The sequence below is a fragment of the Sceloporus occidentalis genome, unplaced genomic scaffold (genome assembly GCF_023333645.1).
Source record: "Sceloporus occidentalis isolate IW3139 unplaced genomic scaffold, rSceOcc1.0.p SCAF_110, whole genome shotgun sequence".
NCBI lineage: Eukaryota > Metazoa > Chordata > Lepidosauria > Squamata > Phrynosomatidae > Sceloporus > Sceloporus occidentalis.
In genome coordinates, this window is record NW_028317090.1 from 1,519,909 (window position 1) to 1,547,035 (window position 27,127).

At 36.0% G+C, this 27,127-nt stretch overlaps 1 protein-coding gene across 3 annotated transcripts in view; it reads right to left on the bottom strand.

Annotated features, from left to right (window-relative positions):
- Positions 1–13,562: 13,562 nt before the first annotated feature.
- Positions 13,563–27,127, bottom strand: part of LOC149283180 (catenin delta-2) — a 355,798-nt gene continuing 342,233 nt past the window's right edge. For all 3 annotated transcript variants that reach the window (XM_089497914.1, XM_089497913.1, XM_089497915.1), the window contains 4 exons: positions 22,858–22,984; positions 20,605–20,727; positions 18,782–18,855; positions 13,563–13,823 (listed from right to left, as the gene is read on the bottom strand). In XM_089497914.1, the coding sequence (XP_089354040.1) occupies positions 13,563–13,823; positions 18,782–18,855; positions 20,605–20,727; positions 22,858–22,984 (585 nt within the window). The remainder of the gene's footprint in view (positions 13,824–18,781; positions 18,856–20,604; positions 20,728–22,857; positions 22,985–27,127) is intronic.

A 27,127-nucleotide genomic window follows, 5' to 3' on the forward strand; every position in this document is an offset into this window, starting at 1 on the left:
TCACCACCATTACTAATACTCTAACGGAAAAAACCCTACTACCACAACTACCTCATCTGGGGTAGAGCATCAAGGTAAAGCGTGGGATTAGTTTGAGAGTATGGGAGATGGGCACACTGCAAGGTGCAAATTGTGTCATAATGAAGTGAACCGGGGTAAGATGTTTTCTTTGAATATCTGTATGTGCTTATTTTTACTATTATCAGACTACCTATCTTATTTTTACTTTTTTTATGTAATACTAAATTTCTGGCATACTATTTCTCTTTTGGTAATATTTTTTTTTTTTTTTAAGATGTGCACCACCTGCATTCATGTTGATATAAGAAAACACACAACAGCCTATGTATTATGAAGGACCAACCATTGGTAGTTTTACCCGTGAGAAGCCACTGCATAATTCATACCTAATGCTTATTTTGCATCTAAAAAATCTACCAACAAAACACTTATGTTAAAGAAAACATTATGAACAGAGAATAGCATTTTGGGAGCTGTTAGCAAGGCAAGCACATACACATATCAGACACTTTAATGTTATTTTAGGGGGGTCAGCACACTTTGCTGCTAAAAGAACCCTTTGTGTGTCCAAAGTCTTAAGCTTTGACAACGTCTAAAACAAGGTCATGTGACAGTTCTGTTAAGTAGATGTACTGTATCTCAAAAGACTTGTACATAGATGTCTACTAGGCAAACTCTTTCTAGAGGCTGGACTGTATATTCTAAACATCTACTTTAAGGTGACAGTCAGAACTTTGGGGACAGGACACAAAGAGTCAGGGCACAAATTTAACATTGCAGGCATTATAGAGTTGTGTGAAAAAGAAAGTATAACAATCATCTGTCCCTTAGCAGGTATAAAAAATAGGTAAATACAACCTCAGATGAAAAACAATACATTACATATTATGTTGTGTCATGATTTATTCAAGCCAAAATGGAGAAGCCATGTCTGAAACGCTTGTAGAACCACCTTTAGCAGCAAAGTAATTGTTTTCTGTATGGCTTTATCAGAATTATGGTCCACTCTTCTTTGCAACGTTGCTTCAGTTTATTGAGGCTTGTGTGCATTTGTTTATGGACAGCTCTCTAAAGGTTCCACCGCAGCATTTCAGTCACACCTTGATTCTTTTCTTTTTCAGCTATTCTGTTTGTAGACTTGCTAGTGTGCTTAGGACACATTTGACTCTAGAATACTTCAGTATACAGAGGAGTTCATTGTTAACTCAATGACTGTCAGGTTCCCAGGTCCTGTGGCTGCGAAACAAGCCCAAATCATCAAACCTCTACCACTGTGCTTGACAGTTGGTATAAGTTGTTTCTGGTGATATGCTGTGTTTGGTTTTCGCCAAATGTGGTGCTGTGCATTATGGCCAAACATCTCTTGTCTCATCTGTCCACGTGATATTGTTTCAGAAGTCATGAAGTTTGTTTAGATGCAACTCTGCAAACCTAAGCCTTGCTGTATGTTTTTTTTTAGAAAAGAGGCTTTCTCCTAGCAACCCTTCCAAACAAACCATACTCGTTCAGTCTTTTTCTAATTATAGTGTTATGAACTTTAACATTTAACATGCTAACTGAGGCCTATATAGTCTGAAATCTAACTTTTGGGCTTTTTGCAGTTTCTCTGAGCATTGCATGATCTGCCCTTGGGGTGAATTTTCTGGGACATCTACTCCTGGGAAGATTGGCAACTGTCTTGAATGTTTTCCACTTTTAAAAAATATTTCTCACTGTTCAACTTGGCAATGGCCTTGCTGAATGCTGCTGCCCTTCATTGGTTGATGCCAGAGGAGCTCCCTGCTGGCGACCAATAGAGTTGCTCTTATGGATCTTTAAAATCCTCGTGCCAAAGCCATTGGTCTCCTCAGGCCATGCTGCTCTGAGTTGTACCTTGCCCTGCTTTTTGGCAGGGGGGCTCAAATCCCGTTCCTCCCAGGCCAAGTTGCTTAGAGCGGTTGTCTGAGACTCAGGTATACCTTGGAACAAGTTGGTTTCTGGAGACCAAGGGCTTCAGCGCCAGGAATTAAAGGTCTTTACGAGCAACTCTATTGGTCGCCAGGAGGGGCCTCATCTGGCATCAACCAATGAATAGCAGCTGCCCTTCATTTGTTGATGCCAGAGGAGCCCCCTGCGGGCAACGCAACATTTGTGTTCATTTTCATGTTCTCCCGAATACGAATGCACAAGTATAATTACAACCATTATTCATTATATGGTTCTACACTATGTGTTTTCTCTGTTTTTCCATTCCCCCTAAGGTAATTGCACAGTCAAGAGGAGTACAGATACACACTTAATGGACTGATCCCAGGCAAAGAAAGTAATGTCTATATTTAATCCTATTTCACATGTAGTGAGACATGTAAAGTCGTTTTCTGTGCTGCACCATAAGTATTACTGTGCTAATTAAAGTAGTGTGCACACACCCACCTATTTTATTATTTCATTGCCTATATTTCATTACTTGCTGGTACAGCCCTGTTGTGGGCCAACAATCTTTTGGGAACAAATTATATTTATGGCTCCTTACCAGGTTTTATAGCCACCCTTGGATATACATAAAAAATCTACTGCTGAATCTGCAATTAGTGCACTGTTACTTTTGTCACTGGGGACCCAACACTGGGTGGAATAAACCTGACTTTCTTAATCAATTTCACCTTGAAATAAGTGAAAATGCTAAGATGAATTGGCCTGCTTTGGAATGCCTGATACTCTTGTAAAGATCTCTATGCAAATCGACAGAAGAGAGACATTATGGAAAACTAAAACAGGTCTGATTTCTTACCAACTAAAACGAAAGTTACAAAGCATTCCCATGTACTTTTTGACAAAAACTTTTTACTGCAGCCGAATTTACGGATTTTCTCCTGAGGAAGCCGCAAGGCGAAACGCGTTGAGAAGTACCCAAAAATCATTCAACTTAAGCAGTGTTGTTTTATGGACAATCTTCGGACTTTCATTAATTGAAGTGCCTGGTGAAATCTACTATCCTGTAAGTGTATTCCAAATTCCTTACACCACAAACAGGAGGATTCTGCACCATTGGCTTTTTCTTTTCTCTTTTTATATTTATCTTAGAAATAGAAGAAAATAAAGAATATTTTATTTGGAAGAGCCTGTATATCATCTGTATTTTGTGAGTGCATTCACTACACATTCACACTTTATCATTATTGGTTTGCGATATTGCACTATTATTTTTTACTTTCTTCCCCACATGTACATGCGCCCCTATACCTGTGTCTTTTTCTGTTGAACACTAAGAGGAGTGTTGTCTGGGTTGCTGCAGTACTGCGGAAGTAACTTTATTCTATTTTATTTTTTCACTTATTCACTACCTGGTCTTTATTATTATTTTTTACTTTTCGGTTGTCAGTGTGGCAGAGCCTGTCCTAGGGTGTGTGTTTGGGTGTCAGTGTGTCAGAGCCTGTCCTGGTGTGTGTTTGGATGTGAGCGTGACAGAGCCTGTCCTGATGTGTGTGGGTGTCTGTGTGGCAGAGCCTGTCCTGGTGTGTGTGTGTTTTTGGTTGTCGGTGTGGCAGAGCCTGTCCTGATGTGTGTGGGTGTCTGTGTGGCAGAGCCTGTCCTGGTGTGTGTGTTCGGTTGTCAGTGTGGCACAGCCTGTCCTAGGGTGTGTGTGTCTGGGTGTCGGTGTGACAGAGCCTGTGTTGGTGTGTGTGTTTGGTCATCTGTTTCCTGGCACTTAATTTACAGTAGGAATTATTTAATTTATATTTTCCAGAGATAAAATGCCCTCCTGAAGTTGTAGTGACTTCAGGAGACAAAACGTTCAAGGCCCTGAAATCATTTAGTGGAAGTTATTTATTGTGTTATAATATTTATTTCAAGGATTAATCGCACTCAATTGTGGCTTCAGGCTTCCCATGTTGAATGATCAAGTACTATTTTAACCCAATAACAAAAGTATAATTCCATAGCACATTACTTTTGGAAATTATGAATGCCCCTCCAGTTTGACTGTGGTATCTTGTGTGCCCCCCCCTATATATTGTTTCTAGAGTCGCCACCGCTCTTTGGATATCTCCTTCATTCCCTATGATTTTGGGTATTAATTAGTTACAGCTTTATAACCATTGTATTTACTGGAATATTTCCACCCTACCTTTTCCCTTATCTTAAAGTAAAACAGATTGCTTATGTTTCTTGCTTGATGACAAATAATGTATTTGTGCTCTCTCTCTCTGTTACACCTGAGAACCATACCATTCCTGTACACTAAAGTTCTTATACCTATACTGCAAGAGGGAAGCTGAAGTTTTGCCACCACATCGTAAATATGACTGAACCATTAATTTACCCAAAGCCTCTATTACTTACAGTAATTGGCTTCTCCAATTTTTACCAGCGCAGGTTTATCCATAGCTTCTCTCAAGTCTTAATGCCCATAACTTCCCTTTCTAAGAAAGAACCAGTCTTTATTTGGAATGATCAGACCCATAAAACATTTGATACTTAGGGACAAAGAATCTGCATTTGAAGAGTGGCGGCATCTATTGGAAGAACTGTACTAATCCTAACAATTAGAGCTGCACATACAAGTCTTGAATACTTACAAAATGGAACAACACTTAAATCACCACAAGTAAGGTGGTCTCTTTATTCTTTGACAGATTAAACTTTCACATTACATACGGGCCTGGAAAAAAGAAAGGTAAAGCTGATGCATTATCATGTCAGACAAAACTATGTCTACAGATACCATACTAAAACCATAACTTTTCATTCCAACTACAATGTCTATCTGCCAAAAGAGATCCATATTTTATCTTCTCTGGTGGTTGATATACTACTTGACTTTTCAACCCTGATTGGAGGCCATCTGTTCTATTCATGATCCTCCTCTTGCAGGTCATCTAACTGTCACTAAGACTATATAGCTAATCAAGTGTCTATTCTGGTGGTCTACATTTTACCAAGACATTTCAAGTAATGCCTGTGACGGGACCGACCTGTACCCCGACTGGGTACTCCCGCCAAACGTTGCTTCCTCCTGACGGGACACCAACAAGCAAAAAAGAAAATCTTGCACCCTGTAGTTTACTGATGCCTCTCTGTATGTCAGAAAAACTATGGAAAAGCATACATTGTTTTTATGCTAGGTTTACCCTCCACCTCACAAACTTCGACATAATTTCTAAAATATATAGGTTGTCTTCAAGGACTACCTTCAAAATTGATTATAGAAAGAGGGAGTCAGTTTACTTAAACATTTTAAATTTCCTTTTGTGACACATTACGTATTCTCCATAATATCTCCCACTCATCCCAGCTGCAAAGTAATTGCCAAAAGGGTTAATAAAATCCTTGAATACTCTGTTGTAGTACTTCTGCGCAGCATAATTGATATTCACTTTTTCCACTTGCATCCACTTACCTTTGACCTTCACTTTCCCTTACCTTCCTCATTTCACCAACCAGTTTGAATTTCTATCCTCTCATTTAACTAAAGAACTTGCTCAAGAGGCATACTAAAAGTATCAACATTGAAGGACTAAGCCATGTTATACATACACATTAGCATTTGGCCATCTAGTCTTTCAAAGGAATTGGCCAACAAGTTTATTGGACACGTTGTTATATACAAGCAAAGTAACCTACAGACTACAACACCGACCATCCTACAAAATCCAAACTCCTACATGTTTCCTAAAACCATTTTACAAAAAACCTTTTCCCAATCGATACTAACCTTCTCCTGGACCAGTTCTAAAAGATGGTAATGAAGAATACTAAGTTGATGACATCCTTAATTTCTGTATTTGCTATGATAAACTTAAATATCTTGTTATGGACTTAAGGAGAAGACTGATTTTCTCATATCATGCAACTAATCATTTTAAATCCCCTGTAAGGAGGCTTTAAGGAGGGAGATAATTACATGATTCCATAACAACTTTTCATGATAAGTTCTTTTCTTTAAAATGTTCCATCTTTTCTTTCTACTTTCTTTCTAACCCAATACCCATAAGCGCTCAATTCTGTTGCCTCCAGAGTATACATTGAGCTTTCCTAAGGCTTTGGACTTCATTCAGCTGCTAAACCTTGGATAATATTGTTACTGGCTAAGACTCTGTACAACTACTGTGGCTCTGAAACACAGATAAATGTACAGCTTAAGCATCCACCCGATGAGGAAGGTGATTAATTGGTATTGGCCTCTAACTCCAGCCTCTTGCATATGTTCCATTTTGAATTAAGCCTAGAGGCATGACAGCTATACAGAGCAAAGGGCAAAGGTTCTGATGTGTTAAGGGAATTGGGCAGTTATTGAATATCATGGTCGCACATTAATGATGGATAGGAATTTGGTGAACAATATCTAACCATTGCTTTATCTAATATTATGTAATATTTAAATCCATGTTTAGTATTAAATACATATATTTTTGGACATTCCTTCCATCAAGGTTGGTTTTATTTATTTCTTATATTTGTGGCATTTGAGCAAGACCCTCCTAACGTTTTTGTTTCTGTAAGTCGAAATTGTTATGGGATGCGCTACTTGATATGCCATGTTTACCCATTGAGCAGTGCAGCAGAGTATGATGGAGCAATATAAATCAAATAATAATAATAATAATAATAATAATAATAATGTGCAAAGTTATAAAAGCAGTATACATTCTACTCTGCGATAAAGCCCAAGGGATGCTGTTATCTTTATGAAATAAGCTAGAAATAGAACTTTACATTGCATAATATATGTTTACTACAATTGCTGTTAGTACTTAACGGCCTGTTAAGCGAACAGTTTCATCAGTAATGCCATAATTAAATAGCAGGCAATATACCATTGATTATACCAAATGATTGTGTAACAAAAGGTTATAGTACTCTCATTACTGAACTACAGAATGAGCAATTAATGTTTGGTCTGGATAGGTGCATACATAATACTAGATAACATGTATATGAATGTATGCATTTGTCAGCCACCAACCCCCTGCACCCTATTTTTATAGCAGAAGAGGAGGTGGGACTGACCCTGCCCCATGCAGTGATGCTGTAGTTACAGGTCCACTATGCATATATGTATTATATAGCCTTATATGAAAGTATATAATTATTTTTGGACTAACAAAATTAAGTTAAACGCAATACTTACCAACATAATGAACCAACTAGATAGGACAGGTTACATACACACACACACACACACACACACATATATATATCTTTAAGTATATATATATATATATATATATATATATATATATATATATATATATACTTAAAGATAATGTTTAGCTTCAAATAGTTTGAAACGTAGAATATATATCACTGGGAAAACATAATAAAATTATATTAACATTTCTTTCATAAGAAAAATATGGGCAAAATAAACTAATGCCAGAAACTTTAATACCGGTATATTTCATTCCTTTTTTCAATTGCTATTTATACCAAATAACTCAGTGGCAAAGTTTCATTCAATTTATTAACATTTAATACAGTAATGTGAACTGTGATGGTGATCACACAAATCCTTCAGTAGGCACTCCTTGAATTCTACCACAAAGCATTTTACGTTCACACTATATGTATATATATTGCTTATATAAGAGCAATGCTATTATTGCTATGGTATAAACTACCTTTTTATTTATGGAACTTTAACACTTTGTTACAATAGTGTCCAGTACAAAGAGCTACACAATGTAACTTGTAATCTATTACAGGTCAACAATATCACACTACACAAATACGGGACCCATCAATTTTGGCGTCTTAAACCATGGCTGTAAGAATCTTGAATAAAAACAATTTTAAAACAAAATATTTGTACAATATTGACTCAATGTACTGTATTTGAGCATGATGAGCCAGTTGGTTACTACTGGGCTGATGTTTAACTACAATTCACATGGTGCTGAAAAAGCACCAAGAATATTGAGAATGTGTGTTTTTAACAAGCTTAGTATAATGGAACGTGTAGTTCTAAAACAGCTAAATTACTATCTGCTATCTACCATTAATTTAGAAAATCGCCATTGCATTACAGGTTTTACTGTGACATGAAAGGGAAGTACTTACTGTATATTAAGCTTAATCAGAACCAGGATGGTAAGTACACAGAAACGAATAAGGTATAACATTAATACACATACAAAACACACATATATTTTTAATAAAGGGCAGCAGAAGGTTTAACTAAGTAACTAAGTTTGAAAATCAATGATTTGTTTTTTTAAAAAATTGTTAAGAAATACTTATGCATTCAGATTCATACAAACTTTTTTTTTAGTAACAATTGCCTGTTTTGTGCATTCATACAAATGTTCAATAACGGGTAATGCTCCAATGAAACACAAAAAAATGAATAGCAAAAAACTCCTAAATTTCATAAAGGTTTGTCTCTCCCTAGCACACATTTTCTGGAACTATGATTACCATTTTGTGGCGGTATTCCCTGAAAATGTGGTTAAGGTTCAAAGTGGGTACATTCAGAGTTCAATCAAATTAACACCTTCTGCTTATTAAGTATTAGCAAATGCAAATACCCCAAGGAAACAATCAAGGAAAGGTTACATGCAGCAAAAGAAAAAGGCTATACTTAACCATTGCAATGCCAGATATCTGTATACAACAAAAATCCTACCATAGATCACGCTAAAACTAAACTTTTAATAATATGTTTTATATAAAACATATAAAAATAAAACAACCAAAACAGCAACTTATAATGAGATGGATAGGTGCAAAACAAAATAAAAAATATCAGGGGTTCTGTGGACATCAAACTACTTCTGCTGGATGGTTATTTCACATATCCACCACCTCCTCATTAAAGTAAGTCCTCCTTACATTAAGTAGAGCTTTATGTTAAATAAAACTGTCAGAGGAGCATATTTAACAATTAACCATTTTAGTCCCTATAAGGAAAGCTCTGCATTCATTTACCTCTACAAACAAGCAATAATTATATTATAATTTATGGTAGCTTCGATTGCAGGCACTGTGTGTGTAAACTACAAGCTCCTCTCCTTTCTCCTGAAGTATTTTTTTCTGCAGCAGGACACCTCCCATCTCTTGCTCCCTTGCTGTGAGCATGGGCTCTGCATCTGCAGAGAGATCAGAGGACACCAGAAAATGGCTGGAGAAGGTAAGTAGGCAAGGGGGGGGGCAGATACATGGCAGAAGAAGATCGCAGGGGGCACAGACAGGACTGGAAGACACACACACACAGAAAGAGGATTATTTTTAGGCAACAAATTTAGTTTCCCGAATAAAAAAAGCCCCCCAAATTACGGCGAACCAAAAGGGCAGATAATGAAATTTGTTATCCATTAATAAATATAAAAATTGGTCCAAAATGATTTTGGTCCTTGTGCACAAGTCTATTAAAGATTAACCATGGGTGTTTTTAGAGATAGAGACCCATCACAAATATGTAACAATTACAGAGGAATCTGCTTAATGTTTTTTTGATCGCTCTAACAGTGCGGACCAGAAGGTCCATACAATGTGTCTTTCTGAAAACTTGCTTGAAATTACTGTGAGATGATCCTAAGTATCTGAAATGTTGTAGAACAGGGCCATATTGGAGAAGAAAATAATTACTGGCACTTTAAAGCCGACAGCCTCTAAATAATGTACATACAGCTGGTGGCTAGATACACGCAATAAAAGTCCCACTCTGCAGCGGGAGTGAAAGTAAATGTAATGTGCGGCTCATTTGGCCACCAGCCCATCAAACTTTTAACCAGTTTTTGAATTGGCCAGCCTGGGCCTGTTCTAGAATAGTTTGGATTGACTAATGAACATATATAAAAATAGCTGTAATTGAGGGTAGACTGTACAGTATATTTTGTATCTACATATATTATTTTATTCTATACTGTTAAACAAATGTTACATTTTTGTTAAGAAAACGTGTTAACCCTTTTCATATTTAAAAAGAACAAAATTTGGATACCACACAAAACTTAATTCCATTAATATGGGCCACCGGTTGATAACCTGAAAACATTTGGCAATCCTTTTTGTAAAGGCACCATAAAATTCCTTCTTTATACAAACACTAGGATGGATTAAGGAGATAAATCACAGTTTATTTAACTGCAATCCTCCCATACACTACAAGAGAAAAACATACATAAAACAGTGATACATTTTAGATCAGTTATTTAGTTTACAATATTTCTTCTTTTTAGCCCATATTTCCATATGGCAGTCTACAGGAAGATTGTTGTTCAGTTTATTTTGATGGATTTATCTCAGATTTTGAAACCAGCCCATTTTTACAATTCAATTACGTTAAATATTTGCCTAGATAAAGTTAAATAAAACAGGGGAAAAAATGATAAATTTAAATATATATGCATATAAATCACAACAGGACTTGGTATGTCTTTCTTGAGTAATCATAAAACGCCAACTCACAGCTTTATTTACCTTTTTCAAATACTCCCTTAAACCCATCCTTGCAAAAAGACACTTTATCCCAAGTATATTTTTACAATAGCAGGTACTAAGCTGTTATACAATCTCCACAACAACCGTCACTTTCTACACTCCTTCGACATTGATAGTCTACAGACAAGGTTATTAAGTGTACTGGTTTGTAAGTATCATTTCAATACTCTTATTTTATCCTGTCCTGGAATTTGCTAGCCTAATTTTTATAATAATAAATATGGTTAGTTCATTACATAATGTAAGGGTAGTTAAATGTAAGTACTTGTAAGTGTTCAGTATAGTACCCTGACTTAATGCGAGTGCTTCAACATTATACAACCTTTAGTAAACTGTATAAGTTTGTATATGTATGCTTTCTCCTGCTTTGGATACTTTTAAATCAAGATACTAATCTGAGTTGCTCATGTAGTGTAAAAAAATAAATGTCTATGATCTATGTATCCATACCAATATAAGCTAAGATTTTAGTCAATTACATGAAATAAAATCTATAATTGTCTAAATGTTGCTGTTATAACCTTACAATTTTTTCTGATTATTGAGTTGAAATGACCTAAGAACAGCAAATTAAGATGTTTTACTCCAAGTTATTTCTAATTTCAACATCCTGCTGTTTATATTGGAATGAAAATGCACCAGGTTAATTTGCTAGGAGAACTTGAAATCCAATAGGTGAAGCTATATTCTCTGGATATTTATGTGACAACAATTATCATATTAGTAAACCGGTATTGCTTATATTTTATGGAAAGCCTCTAGATTGTAAACTGCACCCTATTTGCCTAATGTATCAGTCTGTGTTAGTTTGTCAATTCTAGTTTTGTCATACCATTTAAATGTATGTACTGCAATAAATGCTACATAAATTGTTGGTGCTATATAAATAAAACATAATAACAATAAAAGCCACTCTGCTTGTATTGTTTCTGCTTTTTTATTCCTGTCTTATTAAGCATTCTTGACCTATTTTAAACCAATTTACAAGGACCTTATTTCATAAACCAACCTGTAAAAATATCTCTAAAAAATATTTTTTTATGTAAGGTATTCAGGATTTCTATTTAGCTTCCAATTCTAAATTAGTTATATTGATATATTTGATTGCAAACATTGAAGAACTACATAGGAAAATACCACCTTTTCATCTTAAAAAGGGAATTCCATATTTCTCGTTCTAGAACTATTGCAAGGATTTCTTAGAAACTCCTCCAGCCTAACAGTGTATTTTTAACAGACCTGAATTTCTATCCTTTGAAACAATTATCGTAATAAAAACTAAAAAAATTTTTTCCTGAAGCAAAAATTCGTAGTAAGGTATGGAAAAAAATATCAGCTTTTACTTGGTGAATCCAATAATATTATTTTAAAACATTATATTACATATTTATAACATTATATTATAGTTATTTTATTTACTTAGACCATAGAAAATAATTCAATTTATGTTCTCTGTAATGAAAAGTGTATATGAATTTATCATCTGACATGTGGATAAAAACATCTCTGTAACGAAAAGTCTGCATGAACTTAATTGATGTATGGCCAGCTTTGTCACAAACGCTTTCTCACATCCGAGAAACACATTATACAATGTCTGCCCCTTTTATTTTATGTTTCGTTACCTAAATGAATAGAAAACTAAACATAATCATAAGTTTGGCAAACTTATACCTCTAAGGCACATGGCAACAGACTAGAAGCGGGAATACAGAAACTCAGAGACTCCAGAATAGAGAGATCAGCCTTGAGCGTCCTAAGAATCTGATTAATGTGCTGTACTAACAGAGTTGACAGATAATTTGTTTTTCAACACTTTTTATGTCAGTACTTCAATGCCGGAAGCTTTTCCTTGCAAATCTGGTTCACAGATATATGGCATCTGATTTGAAGGTAAAATCACCCACTGCACAGGCAAAACATGCACACAAGGAATTATTATTTTACATACATGGAAACATCCACACACAAATACTGGATGTTTTATGTTTCTTGGTTTTTTCTTGAAGTTTTTCCGCAAATACACATGTTTAGCAAATATGGATGACAGATCAATTGTAATTTATTTTCTGTTAACACTGTATCATCATAAAGAAAACTGGTAAAAATGAAAAAAAAATCTATTTCAAATATCTACATGTAAAATTTTAGGCAGTGAAAAAGCACTTTGTTGACAAGTGTGGAATGATGTATGTTAAATGTCAGAAATTGCTGAATGCTTTTAGTTGCCACAAACAAGTTCACATATCAGAACAAACAATACTGCTAAATATTATTATAGTCATTTTCTCACTTGTTTTGTCTTCATAATTGTCAAAATGTACTTGGGGTAGGGGAAGAACAAAATATTGAAATTTGAACATTTTTTCAAAATGTTGAAATCGAAGCAATATTTAGAATCACTGATGAAGAAGAAACACTGTGGCATTGGTGTAATATACACAATGCACTTTTTATCTGTAATGTACATCAAATACTTTACAACAAAGCATTAACAAAAAGCAAGAAACATCTTGCTGTACAGAGGAAACCTCAAATGCAACTTGAAGCCTAGATTCACAATGGATGAGAGTAGTAAACAAAATGTGAGAAGCTGTTCCCCTTAAATAGTGTAAACTAGATTCTTGTGCTTAACATAAAATCGTATCACACACCCCTTTACGGACATTCTCCCGCCACCCTCAAAACACAGTCATTTTACACTATATTTCTGCAGACGCTGAGGTCAATTACTAAAGCACAAACATGCTACCACTGTTTCGCCATTCATGTGACACAACATTGCTATTATGCTTTATTAAATGACCCTACTTTAGTATAATTTTGATATTCCCCTCCAATCAGAAATTTTAACTTGGGAAAACGCTTAGTAATTATTATTATTATTTTTTTTTTACAAAATATTAGTTTCCACAACACCAGCCTTCTAAAACACCATAATCATTTTTCCACAATAGTAATAAGGGCCTTTCTAAGGAACAGGCTTGACAAACTAAATTTGCAAGGAAAGATGTCTTGTGATATGCATGCACATGCACAGTTTCCTGGATCTTTGCGTCATGATCAAGTCTCAAATCCAGTAGTCTGGAGAGGCTGGATCTTTGTTTCACGATCAAGTCTTACACCCAGGAGTCTGGAGACGCAGGGTAGTGGCTTGTTTCATAATTCAGTTCACTATAGGGACGAGCAGCAGAATAGAAGTCAACATAATTGCCAGTTGACTTTAGTCCCAAATGCATATTGTACTCGCTGGCTGGAGGACGATGGTGCACCTGATCCTCAAAGAAGGAGTCATCATAATTTCGTGTTGAATTCTGAAACGGTTGGTAGTTGTCATAGTCTTTTCTAGCGGATTCTTGGGGAACAGGCTGTGTAGAAATCTAGAAGAGACAAATATCAGCAATATTGCTAAAATTAATATAAAGGTACATGAAATTATTAAACAGTATTGTCTATTTAACTGTTCATTTTTATAATTGTTTAAACAGAAAAATTAGAAAAGTATTAGAAGCTAAAGTGTTTATGTGGATAAAATTAGGTGACTAACATTTCATACAAAAACCTTTAAAGAATCACTTTCTTATACCACAGCTGGTATTATTTTAAGGTAAGTTAGATTTTGGTCAACTTTCATAGGATGTACGTACACAGTCAGCTAAAATGTATGAACACCAATATATCACTAGATGCTATTCAGGAGAATCATGATATCCTAATTTTTAACCTCTATGATTGTTTTTATGATATGAAATAATAATAGATATGTATGTCCTTAAGGACTCATGAGGACAGAGAACAATTATATCAATATACTATTCTGCACTGGTAAAATTGCAGTATTTTACTGCCTGAAAGGAACTCAGTTTGTGCAGTGTTTCAAAAGTATTAAACGAAATAAAACAGGGTATCGTAAAGTATAGTGCAGTCTATAAGAGAGAATTTTAAATAAAATTGATTTCGCACTTTGCAAGCAAATTCACAGATGTTTACATGTGCTTAATGTATGTATATATGTATATATACACATACACAGTATTTTCACTTTATTTGTTATTAACTCACAGTTAAAGATGTTGCAGGGCCGCTAACACCCACCCTGTTTCTATCCTCAGGTAGAGATATAAGAATACTTGCTACCTGTGAATAGAAAGGTGGAAAAATCACATTAAACTATCCAACTCATTAATACCAGGTTCCCATTCGTCACCAATAAAATTCTATGTTCCTTGAACACAGTTTAAAACTTAACATGGATACTTCTTATTTGTTAGCATTTTATAATAGTTTGTCTTCTTTAGCAAAGAAAAAAGTCAAATAAATCACAGGCATTATTTATATGAGTACTAGATACACCAATCAGAAATAGATTAAAGGAATTAGATAAAAACATAAAAAAGGGGTAAACTATAAAGAATCTTCCCTGTTTTTTGTTAAGCAAAATAAATAATCTTATCTGGAACATGAGAACTGAGAAAGAACTTTGGTTAATGCTATTGAACCTGTGAAAGTTGCATTTCATGCATTGGGAACAAAACATTGTCTTAAGATCTAAGGACTATGAGTTAATTGTGCCAACATCATAAAACTGGTTTTAAAGGTATGTGTAGGAGAATAACTTAAAGGTAGACTGGTATCCAGTTAAAACTATTGAGCCTAATCATTAGCATGTAAAATAAAGACAATGCTTTACTTAAAAATAAAATTAATTGCATACTCTAGTACGTTAGGAAAATTAACATTTGCAGATCTGTTATTTTATGTTGTCATCGTAAGGTTTAATTGCTTGAAAACAACTCAGAAACCTTTAACCCCTTCAGGACCGGGATTTTGATACTAACGTGTCGCTAAAGGACCGGAGCCGTTTTTGTGTTTTTGCCATGTCTTTCTTCAACTGTAATTTCTCTCTTATCAATTGGTGCACCCACACAAATCATATATTGTTTTTTTCAGCACAAGTAGGGCTTTCATTTGAAACCATATTAAGCTAGGTAGTACATTGTTTTGTTTGAAATAAACTGGAAAAAGTGGGGAAAAAATGAAAAAAACGCATTTTTTTACAGTTTTGTATACATACAAATTGTACACACATTGAACCAATGGGAAAAAATTATCCCAAATATATTCATTAAGTTGTTCTGATTTGGAAACCACCCAACATGGCCAGGATTTTTATCTATTTTGACCAGTATAGGGCAAATATTGCAAGGCATGCATCACGTTTTTGAAATGTAATTTTTTTCAAATTTGGCATGGTAGTCTAATAACTGCAATAGTTGTCACAGATACTGATTATCCCCCAAAATTATATGTTTATGAAAAGTAGATAAGTCAAGGTGTACAACTAGGGTCATTTTGACACTTTTCAAACAGGGATTTTATCGCCAATTGCTGCCAAATTTTGAGGTATTTTTATATTTTTTTGGTTTTTTTGCATATGTTGCAATGTTGCTTTAGATTTCATATTATATTTTGTATAGAATATGTGCAACTGCAGAAAAAAACACCAAATTGTGTTCACCAACATCCCCCGGTTCCAACAAGGCCTCACATGCATGGTTCATGCATTTTTTGAGGAAGCTATGAGGGCAAAACTGGAACATGCGCATTTTCGTTTTCACATTTGGAATTTTCAGAAATTGGTTTCCTGGGCCCATATCCCATTTGGGACATTTTGGAAGCCCCCCACTGTAAATTACCCCATAAAAGTATATATTTATGAACAGTAGACAAGTCAAGGTGTTCAACTAGGGTAGTTTTGACAGTTTTCAGCTAGCCATTTCTTCACTTATGTCTGCCAAACTTCACAGGGAAATTATTTTACTGCTTTTTTAACGCATACATTTCAATGTTGCACTGAATTTCTTGCACACCATAAGTGCAACATCACATTTTGTTCACCAAGATCCCCTGATTCCAACAAGACCTCACATGCATGGTTCATGCACTTTTTGAGGAAGCTATCAGGGCAAAACTGGAACATGTGCATTTATCAGGGAGACCGATCAATAATCAGCGACTTAAAATGTCACCGACAAGTGATCAGGTAATAATTATGATTATTTCATTTATTAATAATTTGTGTCTTTTCATTATTACCCTAGATGACCCCTCTCTCTTTGTAGAGCAGGGTCATCCGTGGGCTGCCATAATGATCCGATCACTCCTATTGGCCAGGAGCGATCTGATCAGCCCAGCCCAGCATTTGACCTGGAAGCACCCTGGACTTTCAGGTCAGTGCTGTTATTTTTTTTTATTATTATTATTATTATTTTATTAATTTTTTTAATTTATTTTTTTAATTATTATTATTCATTTTTTTTACATTTTTGTTTAACTCTTTCAATGCTGATGCTCCATTGAAGCACAGCATTGACTGATATTTAGTCCCCACAAGCTTGTGGGGACTTATATTAACCCCTGCAATGCTGCGATGGGGGTCATACACAATCGCAGCATTGAAGGGGTTAATTGAGGAAGAGGTGGGGTAGGGGTTAACTGAGGAAGGGTGGGGGGGTCTGGTCTCCACATGAGACCAAAGAACCCTGTCTCCCTGTCCCTGAAGCTGCCTCTGGCAGCTGGGACACAATCTCCAATAGACTGGAGATTGTAGGGGAGGAGTCTCTCTGATCAGTCCTACAGGACTGATCAGAGGACTTCTGGGGGGTCGTTTTTGCTGTTGCTGGTCTGCCTGGTCAGACCACCAGCAGCAGAGCCCCCTATAAAACAGGAATTAACCCCTTCAATTCGTTAACGTATGCAACTTACGCTGCAGCCGGAAGGAGGTTCCGTTAGCTGCAGTGGAAGTTGCCTACGCGAATTGCGTAGACGTCTACCTGCTGCCCGATTACACACCAGGGAGTCAGAAGCACCGGTAAGGTTTTTTTGGGGGGGGGTTGTTAAATGGGGGCATAAGGCATTTCTGTAGGTAGAGTGCCCTATGATATGCTTTTTAACCCCCTTCATGCCACTCTGCTTCCAGAAATGCCTTTTAACCCTCTATATGCCATTCTGCCTCCTGAAATGCCTTATACCTCCCTATACACCACTCAGCCCCATAATATGCCTTTTAACCCCCTAAATGCCAGATTGGCATATAGAGGGTTAAAAGGAATATCATGGGGCACAGTGGCATTTAGAGGGTTAAAAGGCATATCATGGGGCACAGTGGCATATAGGGGGTATAAGGCATTTCTGGGGCAGAGTGGCAAGCCTGGGGGAGATGTGCATAACTGGGGGGCAGGTTGGAAAATAAAAGGAAATAAAAACAAAAAAAATTTTTTTCTTGATCATAGCTTTTATTAAAAATATAGTTTAAATAGTTTACATGAATTAACATTTACTAGTAAAACTTTTTTCCTATAGGGTCGTCTTATATTCAGGCTTTTTCTTTTTTTTCTAAATTAATATTCAGATTTTGGGGGGTCGTCTTACAATCAAGCTGATACTGTAACTAGCAGCAAGCCTTTCCACTAATACTACTTGTTTTTTTCAAGCTATTAAACATGTCATTCAAACCATAGCGTGTACTAGTTGATTAAGCTACAACAACACAATAGCATAACATACACTATATGACTGATTTATTAGGAAACACACCAATTGCCAACAGCTATAGAAAATCAAGCACATAGGCATGCCATGGCAGTGGAATGGGAGGACCTCATAGGGTGCCACTTTTTTCACAAGTCAGTCTGCTGCTGAGTGCTGAAGTGCGTAGTGTGGAAAAATAGACTTTTCTCTGTAGCCTCTACATAGTTCCTGACTGCCTCTGGAAGCAACATCAGCACATGCACTGTGTGCCAGGAGCTTCATGATATGGATTTCCATGGCCCAGCAGCTGTACACAAGCCAAAGATCACTGAGCACAATGCCAAGCGTCATCTGCAGTGATTTAAAGCACACTGCTATTGGTTTTTGGAGCAGTTAAAATGTGTTCTCTGGATGAATTAAGCTTCACTATCTGAAAGTCAGACAAATCAGGGTTTGGCAGATGCCAATGAGAATGCATTGTGCCTACTGTAAAGTTTGGTGGAGGAGGGATTATGGCATGAGACTGGTTTTCAGGGCTTGGGCTAGGTCCTTTAACTCTAGTGAAAGGTAATGTTAATGGTATAGCATACAAATACATTTTAGAAAATTGTATGCTTCTAGCTTTGTGGCACCAATTTGAAGAAGGTCTTTTCAGTTCTAGCATGACTGTGAACTCAAGTTGCCTGCACTGGGACCTGACCTTAACCCCATTTCACACATTTAGGATGAACACGGATTGAGAGTCGTGCCTTCTCATCAAACATGTGATAAAGCAATATAATATATAACCATATATATTAAAACAAACCTGGTTGTGTTTAATATCTTCTGCAGGTGTACCATAGGAATTCCTATATAAAGTTGAGGTTCCAGAGTTTTGAGCTAAAAGCAAATAAAATGAGACAGAAAAAGTAAGTATAACAAAATTCTTAACTAATTTAATGAAACAAGTAAAAACAAAGGGAATCATTGTAGGACTGTAAACCAGAAGCCCTTTCTGCCATTAATGATCATACTCCAGAGATGAGGTCTCTGCATGTCTCTACAAATACCCCAATACAGAAAAAGTACCCCATCCTCCAAATTAGCCCATGCATCACCCAGTACAGAATGCACCGTGTTCCTGTTGTGCAGTTTAAGTAAATGTATAAATGGCACAGCAGCAAGTAAATCGCAAATTGGGGTCCCTTACCACCAGGGGTGCTGGGGCAAATGCCCATTTTGCCCCAATGTTAATCCACCCCTTCCTACATAATATGAAACTAAAGAAGAACTATATTTTAATAGCTTAATTTATTTTTTATCAAATTTTTAGATTTCAATTCCTAATACATCTTCCAAGAATTCTAAGCAAAGGAAGACATTCATTTATAATTTGAGAAAGGCAAAGAGCCCTGTCTGTACCAATGGCAGATTCTTCCTGACTTTAGGTGATTATTATAAAATAACACAACTTTAATACAGTTCATAGCTACAGTAACTTTTTCAAGACACCATAGTCCCAGCATAAATTGTAAAATTCTCTAGTAGTGCCAATATGAAAACAGGCGATGAAAAGCACTAGGAACATGTGATCTTAGTCTGTCGATTCTAGTCTTGTCATATAAATTGAATATATGTATTGTAAGAGGCATTGCGTGAATTGTTGATGCTATATAACTAAAATATAATAATAATAACTTCCCCTAGGCTATTCAGCTATCAAATTATTTTTTTTCGTTTTTCCCTTACTTAGCAGTCTATTCCATAATCATGCAGGGTAAATTATAGGCTTCCCTAACAAGTGTTTGACAAGCTGAGATTTAGTGAAAAATATTAAGCGCTGACCTTCACATATCTTTCCTTATAGCAATGATAGCTATATAGGTCTTAGTATTGAACTACACTGTAAATACTCCTTACCATAGGAGATTTACTTTTGAAGCCTTAGTATGAGCATTTCAAACTGGTTATGCTCTTTCCACAGAGAAAGTGGTCAATATCTGTCTTTTGTTCTATAGATTCTGGCACAATGTCTCAATATTTGTTTTTTGTGTTTTTCTTAAGAAAACTTTTATACTTAAGACCAAGGAATTGACTTAATGGTCTAAAGTAACTGAATAGCAATCCTTCCATGAATTGCAATCAATGTATCACTGTTTTGTCTTATTTTTCATTACAATCTATGGGAAGATTTCTAAGAATCTATACTGCTCTAACAGTCAACTTATTTACTTTCATTGATATATTGCTAGTGGGCTACACTTGTTTAATGAATGGATTACAAATATCAATTAAACATTCTTAAGATTGTTTTTAAATATTGCTTCTCACATTAATCAATATTCTTCCCACAAATGTATAGTTAGTGATATGCTCAAAACAAAATGACCCCTCTAGTTTTATGCAAAAATATAAGTTAAAAAATGTCCAAAAGCACGGGGACTTTGGGAAAAAGAAGTCATGGCTTCCATGTTATGAATTTGAGGCCTGCTTAACTTATGGGCATTCCAGCCATTGGTAAGCTAATTTCATAATTATACACGCAGATACATAGATAAAAAATATACACTCACTTCAAAACATGATATAAATCCTATCTTTTACTATGAAAAACTTGTCTATGATGTTGTGTCCACCTCTATACCATACCTGTCATTGCGTCTTTCCTGGAAGTGTGTTCTCCTTTGTAGGTGGCATTTGATCCTGTGGATTCGTAGTCAGCTTTCCTTTCTTTGAGGCTGATCATTTCCCGAGGGGAGGCTGGGGCACTTGCTGTACAATACAGATAAAGAATATATAATATGGTCAGCATGAGCACCCTGACTGGTCTGTGGCTATGCAGCCCCATATGCAACAAACTACGATGCACTATGTGTTCTGATACCTTTCTATCAGATCCAGCTTTAACTTTTTTAGCAATTTGAGATACAGTAGCTTGTCTGTTGGGTTTGACCACACGGGCCAGCCTTCTCCCCCCACGTGCATCAATAAGCCTTGGCCTTACATGACCTTGTCGGCAGCTCAACGCTTTTCCTTGCTTGGACCACTTTTGATAGATACTGACCACTGCAGACTAGGAACACCCCACAAGAACTGCAGTTGTGGAGATGCTCTGACTCAGTTGTTTAGGCATCACAATTTGGCCCTTGTCAAAGTTGCTTAGATCCTTACTCTTGCTCATTTTTCCTGCTTCTAAAACATCAACTTTGAGGACGAAATGTTCATATCAGTGTTATTCACTTTATTGATCATAATGTTATGGCTCATCAGTGTGTGTGTGTATATCTTGAATATAGTTTGTCGCCTTTATCATGAACGGTGTTGCACTATGCATATTTCTTTTTATCATCCTTTCCATTTGTCCATCTGAGTCTCTGTGGAGATGTTCAGTCTATATCTCTTGAACAAGTGGAATTCTTGTCTACTGTTTATTTCTGCTACTGGGAGTTGGGGAATCAAAACACTGAATTGTAGCAGACTGAATAAATGCTTAAAATGACAAACGATAGAGAAATGAAAGAGAATGTAAATATGCATGCATATTTGTCATTTACATAAATTATGGATTTTTCTGCAGCATAATCTTTTTTTCTTTAAAAAAAAAGGTATAAAAATAATTTACCTAATTTATATTTTAATACGCATTTCAATACATCCTGTAGCTGCATATGGTGTGTAGCCATTGATCATGTTAATTGTATATAACCACATATGTTTCATTAAGCTAAATGGGTATTTTAACTTGATTTATTATCATTTCAGTGCAGTGGTATATTCAAGCTTGCTTGTATTGCAACTTAATGTCTCAATAACCATAGTTACAACTTGCCAGATCTGATGTCACAGCAAAGCCAGACTACAGGTCAGCATATGAATTCCAACATAAACCTATAATGTTACCACTCTAAAGAGCCAGATGTTGAAGTCCTGTATGTAGGGGGAATACAGGGGGAAAATCAAGCCCAAGCACTCCAACCCTATGCTGTGCCCAAATGCTGTTTCTAAAACGGCAGGCATATGCAAAGATAGTTTATGGATCCATTGGTGAGGAAATTACCTCCTTTCTGTCTTTGTGTGAGTGTGTTAGTCTTAGACATGCCCAAAATATTGTATGTTGCTTGATGACTTTCAACAATGAGATCAACTATCTCACAGGTTAATAACTTTGGGGGGTTACCACATTTAGCTGAGACATTGGATACTTTGTGAGATGTTGCACCTGGAGTGTGGCCATGGGTGTGGTTTTACAAGTGACAGCTAAAATGTTTGGTTTAGTAGACAGAAAAAGAGAGGCGAGAAAGAGAAACAGAGAAGAGAGTAAATAAAAAGAGAGGGAAGAGAACTAAGGGAGAAGAGAGAGAAAGGAGAGGCAATATATAAAAAATGACTGGTTAGGGGAAGAGTGTGGAGTGAGAAGAGAGAGAAACAGTGGGGAAAATAAAACCAACAGAAGAGGGAATAGAGAATGGAAGAGAAACAATTGAAAGGAGAAAAACAGAGCGAAGAAGAGGGGAGAAAGGTTAAGAAAGAGGAAAGTTACATTGGATGGAGAAAAGAAAAGTGTAAAAAGAGAGAAAGCAGGAGTCAAATTACAGAGTAGAAAGAAAAGAGAGAAAGAAGAGGAGAGAATAAGGGAAGGATCTCTCTTCTTTCACTTTCCCAAAGTCCCTCCTCTGAGGCATGCAGACTCAGTTAGCCACCTCGACAGGTAGTACCCTATATGGTACCCCAGACTGACCATATTTCCAGAGAACTTATGTTGAATATTTGCCACTTGCAAAATGTTTAGGCCAGTCATATGCTTTGTTAAGCGTTCATCTACCTGTATCTGCATGACATCAGCCTCTAGCCATTTATAAAACAAACAATAAAATGTTTCTTTCTTGATATAATTTGAATTACCTGATCGGTTATTGGGAGACATCCGAACTGGAGATATGGAAGGTGTACGAGAAGAAGAGTACGGTCTTTGTCTGTCTCTTTCAATAGTTGATGATGAGGCTACAAAATGATACTGTGACCATCCATCCTAAGAGACAAAAAAGTTAAAAGTTACCTATAAAAAAAAATCTAACCAAACTCAAATATTTAGGTTCCAGAGGGTAATGGCTGACCATCAAACACATGCAAATTAACATTTGCAGCACTAGAATAAGTACTATTCATTGTGTTTTCATGTTCTTCATGGGTTACGAGCCACAAATCACATGGTTACTTAGCAATTTCCTTGTAATATATACTATATGCTAAGTCAAGTTAGCTATTAGATGTATGACGAAAAACCTGGTAAATGTTTTCTTTTTTTGGTTATCATTATGTGTCAATTATAAAAACTAAATTTCCAGGAAAACTGATGAATTGTTCTATTAAGCCACTCAAGCCATTTAAACACTTAGAAACATGGTCATAAATAGAAGGTATTATTGTATTTTTTATATAGAAATGTCACAAAGTAAAGCCACAATGATATTATATGGTACTTTTACTGCAAACACTGACAGGATGCCGAGAAAGGACTTTGGCATTTACCAACATAATGTCTAATTTCTCTTTTGCCCTTTTTATCTTAATGCTAACATAACATAGCTGAAGTACAAATATCACCATGTCTTCTTTACTGAAATATACTACTTTAATAATGAAATATGACAAAGAAAACCACATATGAAAAGCTGAACTGTGGATGACAATATGTAGAATATTTAATTTTCTATATCAGTAAAACAAGTCATGTTAATGCAAGAAAATGTGATAAAGTAAGATTGCAAATAAATTCAAGACATCCTGAGCGTAAACGCATTTTCATGAACAGATACACAGTATCATATATAGAAGTAATTTAAGTTTTAATCCTAAATGTTAGAAATAAATTATGCAAGGTTATGATAACATTAAAGTACAAAGGTAATGGTTCACTATCTCACAACATTTATCACAAATGGTACCCGTAACAAGGCCTACTAAGAGGCCTGTATCTGATCATACTACCGCCTGCCTTTAGGCATTTTTGTTCCCTTAAATCTTGGCAGAATATGCACTATTTACCCCTTTTGTTCTGAAAAGGAGGAGAGCATATTACACCTAAGTACAAATTGTGCAGTGTAAACTACATGTGTCCCAGCTGTCAGGGATAAAATTCAGTCCCCACACCTATTGTGGGGATCAGCCCTGACCTCCCCTTGTATTGGATTAAAAAGATATTTTATATAAAAATATTGTGCTGTTTTCTTTTTTTTTTTAAACCGTTCTAGTTTCTACATTATCTAATGTGTTCAGGCACCTGCATATTAGCCATTTCTATGTCTTCTACCCTTGTTATCTCAACCCAGTCTACTAGACAAACACCCTGTATGCCTCACATTGGCTCACCCAAATGGACACTGACTAATGCAAGTCTATGCAGGAACGGATTTCATAAGCACTACCATAAAGAGTTAATTCAGTGCAGGAAAACCACCCAAATTATCACAGAACTGACAAAAATGGTAGCCTCTGGGTCTACAGATAAAGGAATTTTATTGAAACAAAATTAGATTGAACTAGGTTTTTGACACTGCTAAACTACATTACTGTAAACAGCACTGTATTTTATTTTGTCAATGGTACATCTCCTTTAACCCCTAGAGTGCCAGCCATATATCATACGCAACTCATCATCTGTAGAGCCACTGGAAATGCTGCCCTGCCTGGAGGTAAGACATTCCTTCACACAGTAAGGTAGTTCTTTTTGTTAAAGAACACAGCACCATGAGTTTACCAGTAATTGCATCCCAGCATTAAACTCAGGGTTTATTCTGCTTGACTGCCCACAAAATGGATGCCATATCTCAGAACCTTACATACTTGCAAGTAAGCATTGCTCTAAACCCCTTGAGCTAAAAAAACGAATGATGCCTGTGGAAGCCATACCCTCTGCGGTATGCTTCTATTTTAAATCCAGTTCTCTTTGTCATAAAAAAAAAAGTTTATTGCATATGACCCATTCATTATTTCTACTTCCCGCTCTGTTAAATCATCAAGATGACCAATCACAGGTTGTGAACTTAGCAGAACATCACAATCCATTTTCACCACAATTATTGTGTTTATTAACGACAGAGACTTAATGGCAGTTGTAGTAGTTGAAAAGTTTCTTCATGGGTCTATAGTGAAAACATCAAAACTCACGCAATTACCAGGAACATATTCAAAAGCTATTAGTACTAAACATTTAAAGAAATGTTTAAGATACAAAGGGGAGTATTTCAATTCAATATAAAATAAATACTGCCTGACATGCTACTTGCTTTCATTACTTTTTTTAAGCTCCAGTGACTCTACTGAAATTTAATTAAGCTGAATTGGATACTTTAAGGTGTATCAAGGTCTCCTGTGGAGTGTTCAAGCTATTTCCAAAAGCTAAGACTGTGCTAATGCATCACAGAAACAAATTTATCTAACATCATCTACTTATTAAGGACAGAACACTGTAAGAACCTGGTAAACTGGAACGGATTAGGAGCAATCATTTTTAACACCATATGATATTGTTTACTGTTCAAAGCCAATGAATTAGTGACAACATATTGAACTAATAAAACAATATCAGAAATATAAAAACTCATAAAGAGAAGAGAAAATGTAGATGTGTTAACGAACAGGATACATTTTTGTGAACAAGGAGTATTTGGCTAGTCTCCAACAGATAAGTTAGGATATGCAAGTAGAGCAAAATGTTAGGTGATAATACAGAAAAATTAAGGAACTACTGATCAATGACCTGAGAACACAAGTTTATCCTACAAGAGTGACCGAGCTGGTCTTTTCTATTGTGTAGATAATGCCAAAACTTGCCATTTAGTTGATTTCAGAACATTCTAACAGTCTTCTTTGATATTTTAATATTTGTGACAAAGGACAATATTTAAAAATTATCATCATTCAAGTTTTAGTTGCAGTTTTAGAAACATTGTAGAAATACGACATGAGACTCCTCTTACTCCTAAGAGTACAAGTACCTATAAATAATTATGCAGGTGTGGAAACCTGTAATAATATGAATTGGAATTGGTGAAGCAAGAAATATTTGACAGCTACTAAAAAAGTCAAAAGGTAACGGATTAAGTATCTACAAAATTGTAAATGCATATTCTATGTTTTAAATAAACAAGGATGTAATTTCTTATACAATTACTCTTTCTAACCTTGAAATGAGTCAACCAAGGGTGACATTTTTAATGGATGACTGCACTGCAAGAACAGTTACCAATGGCATTACAAAGCACAATGAAGGTCATATTTGCTTAACATTTTTTAATGTTTTATCATAAATAAATCACATCCAAATGGTTTACTTGCATGCAGAGACCTAAAAAAGCCTAGCAACAACTTAGAGAGTGTAAAAATACAAAATTCCTCCTTTGGTAACACAGTGATGTCTCCTGTCTGTCTGAAATGTATATTTGGCATGCTAGTCCTATTCCGTTACACCATCCCATCCGCATTACAATGTGTGGAGCTGACCACACAAGAGTGACATTGTCAGTGGCAAAGGGCAAGCTTATTCAAATTATTGCCACTCTGCACCGTTTAGAAATGCATGGGCTTGATGCTAATAATAAGGAACACAAATAAAAGCAAAGAAAGACAATATGTTAAGGGGATATAACCATATATGGGAACTTTTGGGCTCCGGCTACCCGGACCTACCCTACCGGGACGTAGACAGCACCACCCGCTTAAGTCAGTGGGTGGTTCCGCTGACATCGCAGGCTGCCCAATGATGTTGGTGGACGTTCCCACAGATATCAATGGGCATTCCCACCAATGTCGCAGGACACACACTAAGATTTCCAGATTATACAGATTTTAACACACATACATATATATCACAAAGGTGTTCGATGGGGTTCCACTACTCCAGAGTCCAGTGGTGGCAGGCTTTACACCACTCCTTGGCATTGTACTTGGTAATGTTAGGCAGGCGTGCAGATTCCATGAAGCTCCAATCACACAGTTTTTGAGCTGATATTAATGCCAGTGGAAGTTTGGAACTCTTCATCTATGGAATCAGCAGAGCGTTGGAGACTTTTACTGCTGTTCCTAAAAGCTTCCACTTTCCAATAATATCACTTACAGTGGAGCGGGGAATATCTAGCAGGGATACAAATTCATGAACTGATTTATAGCAAAG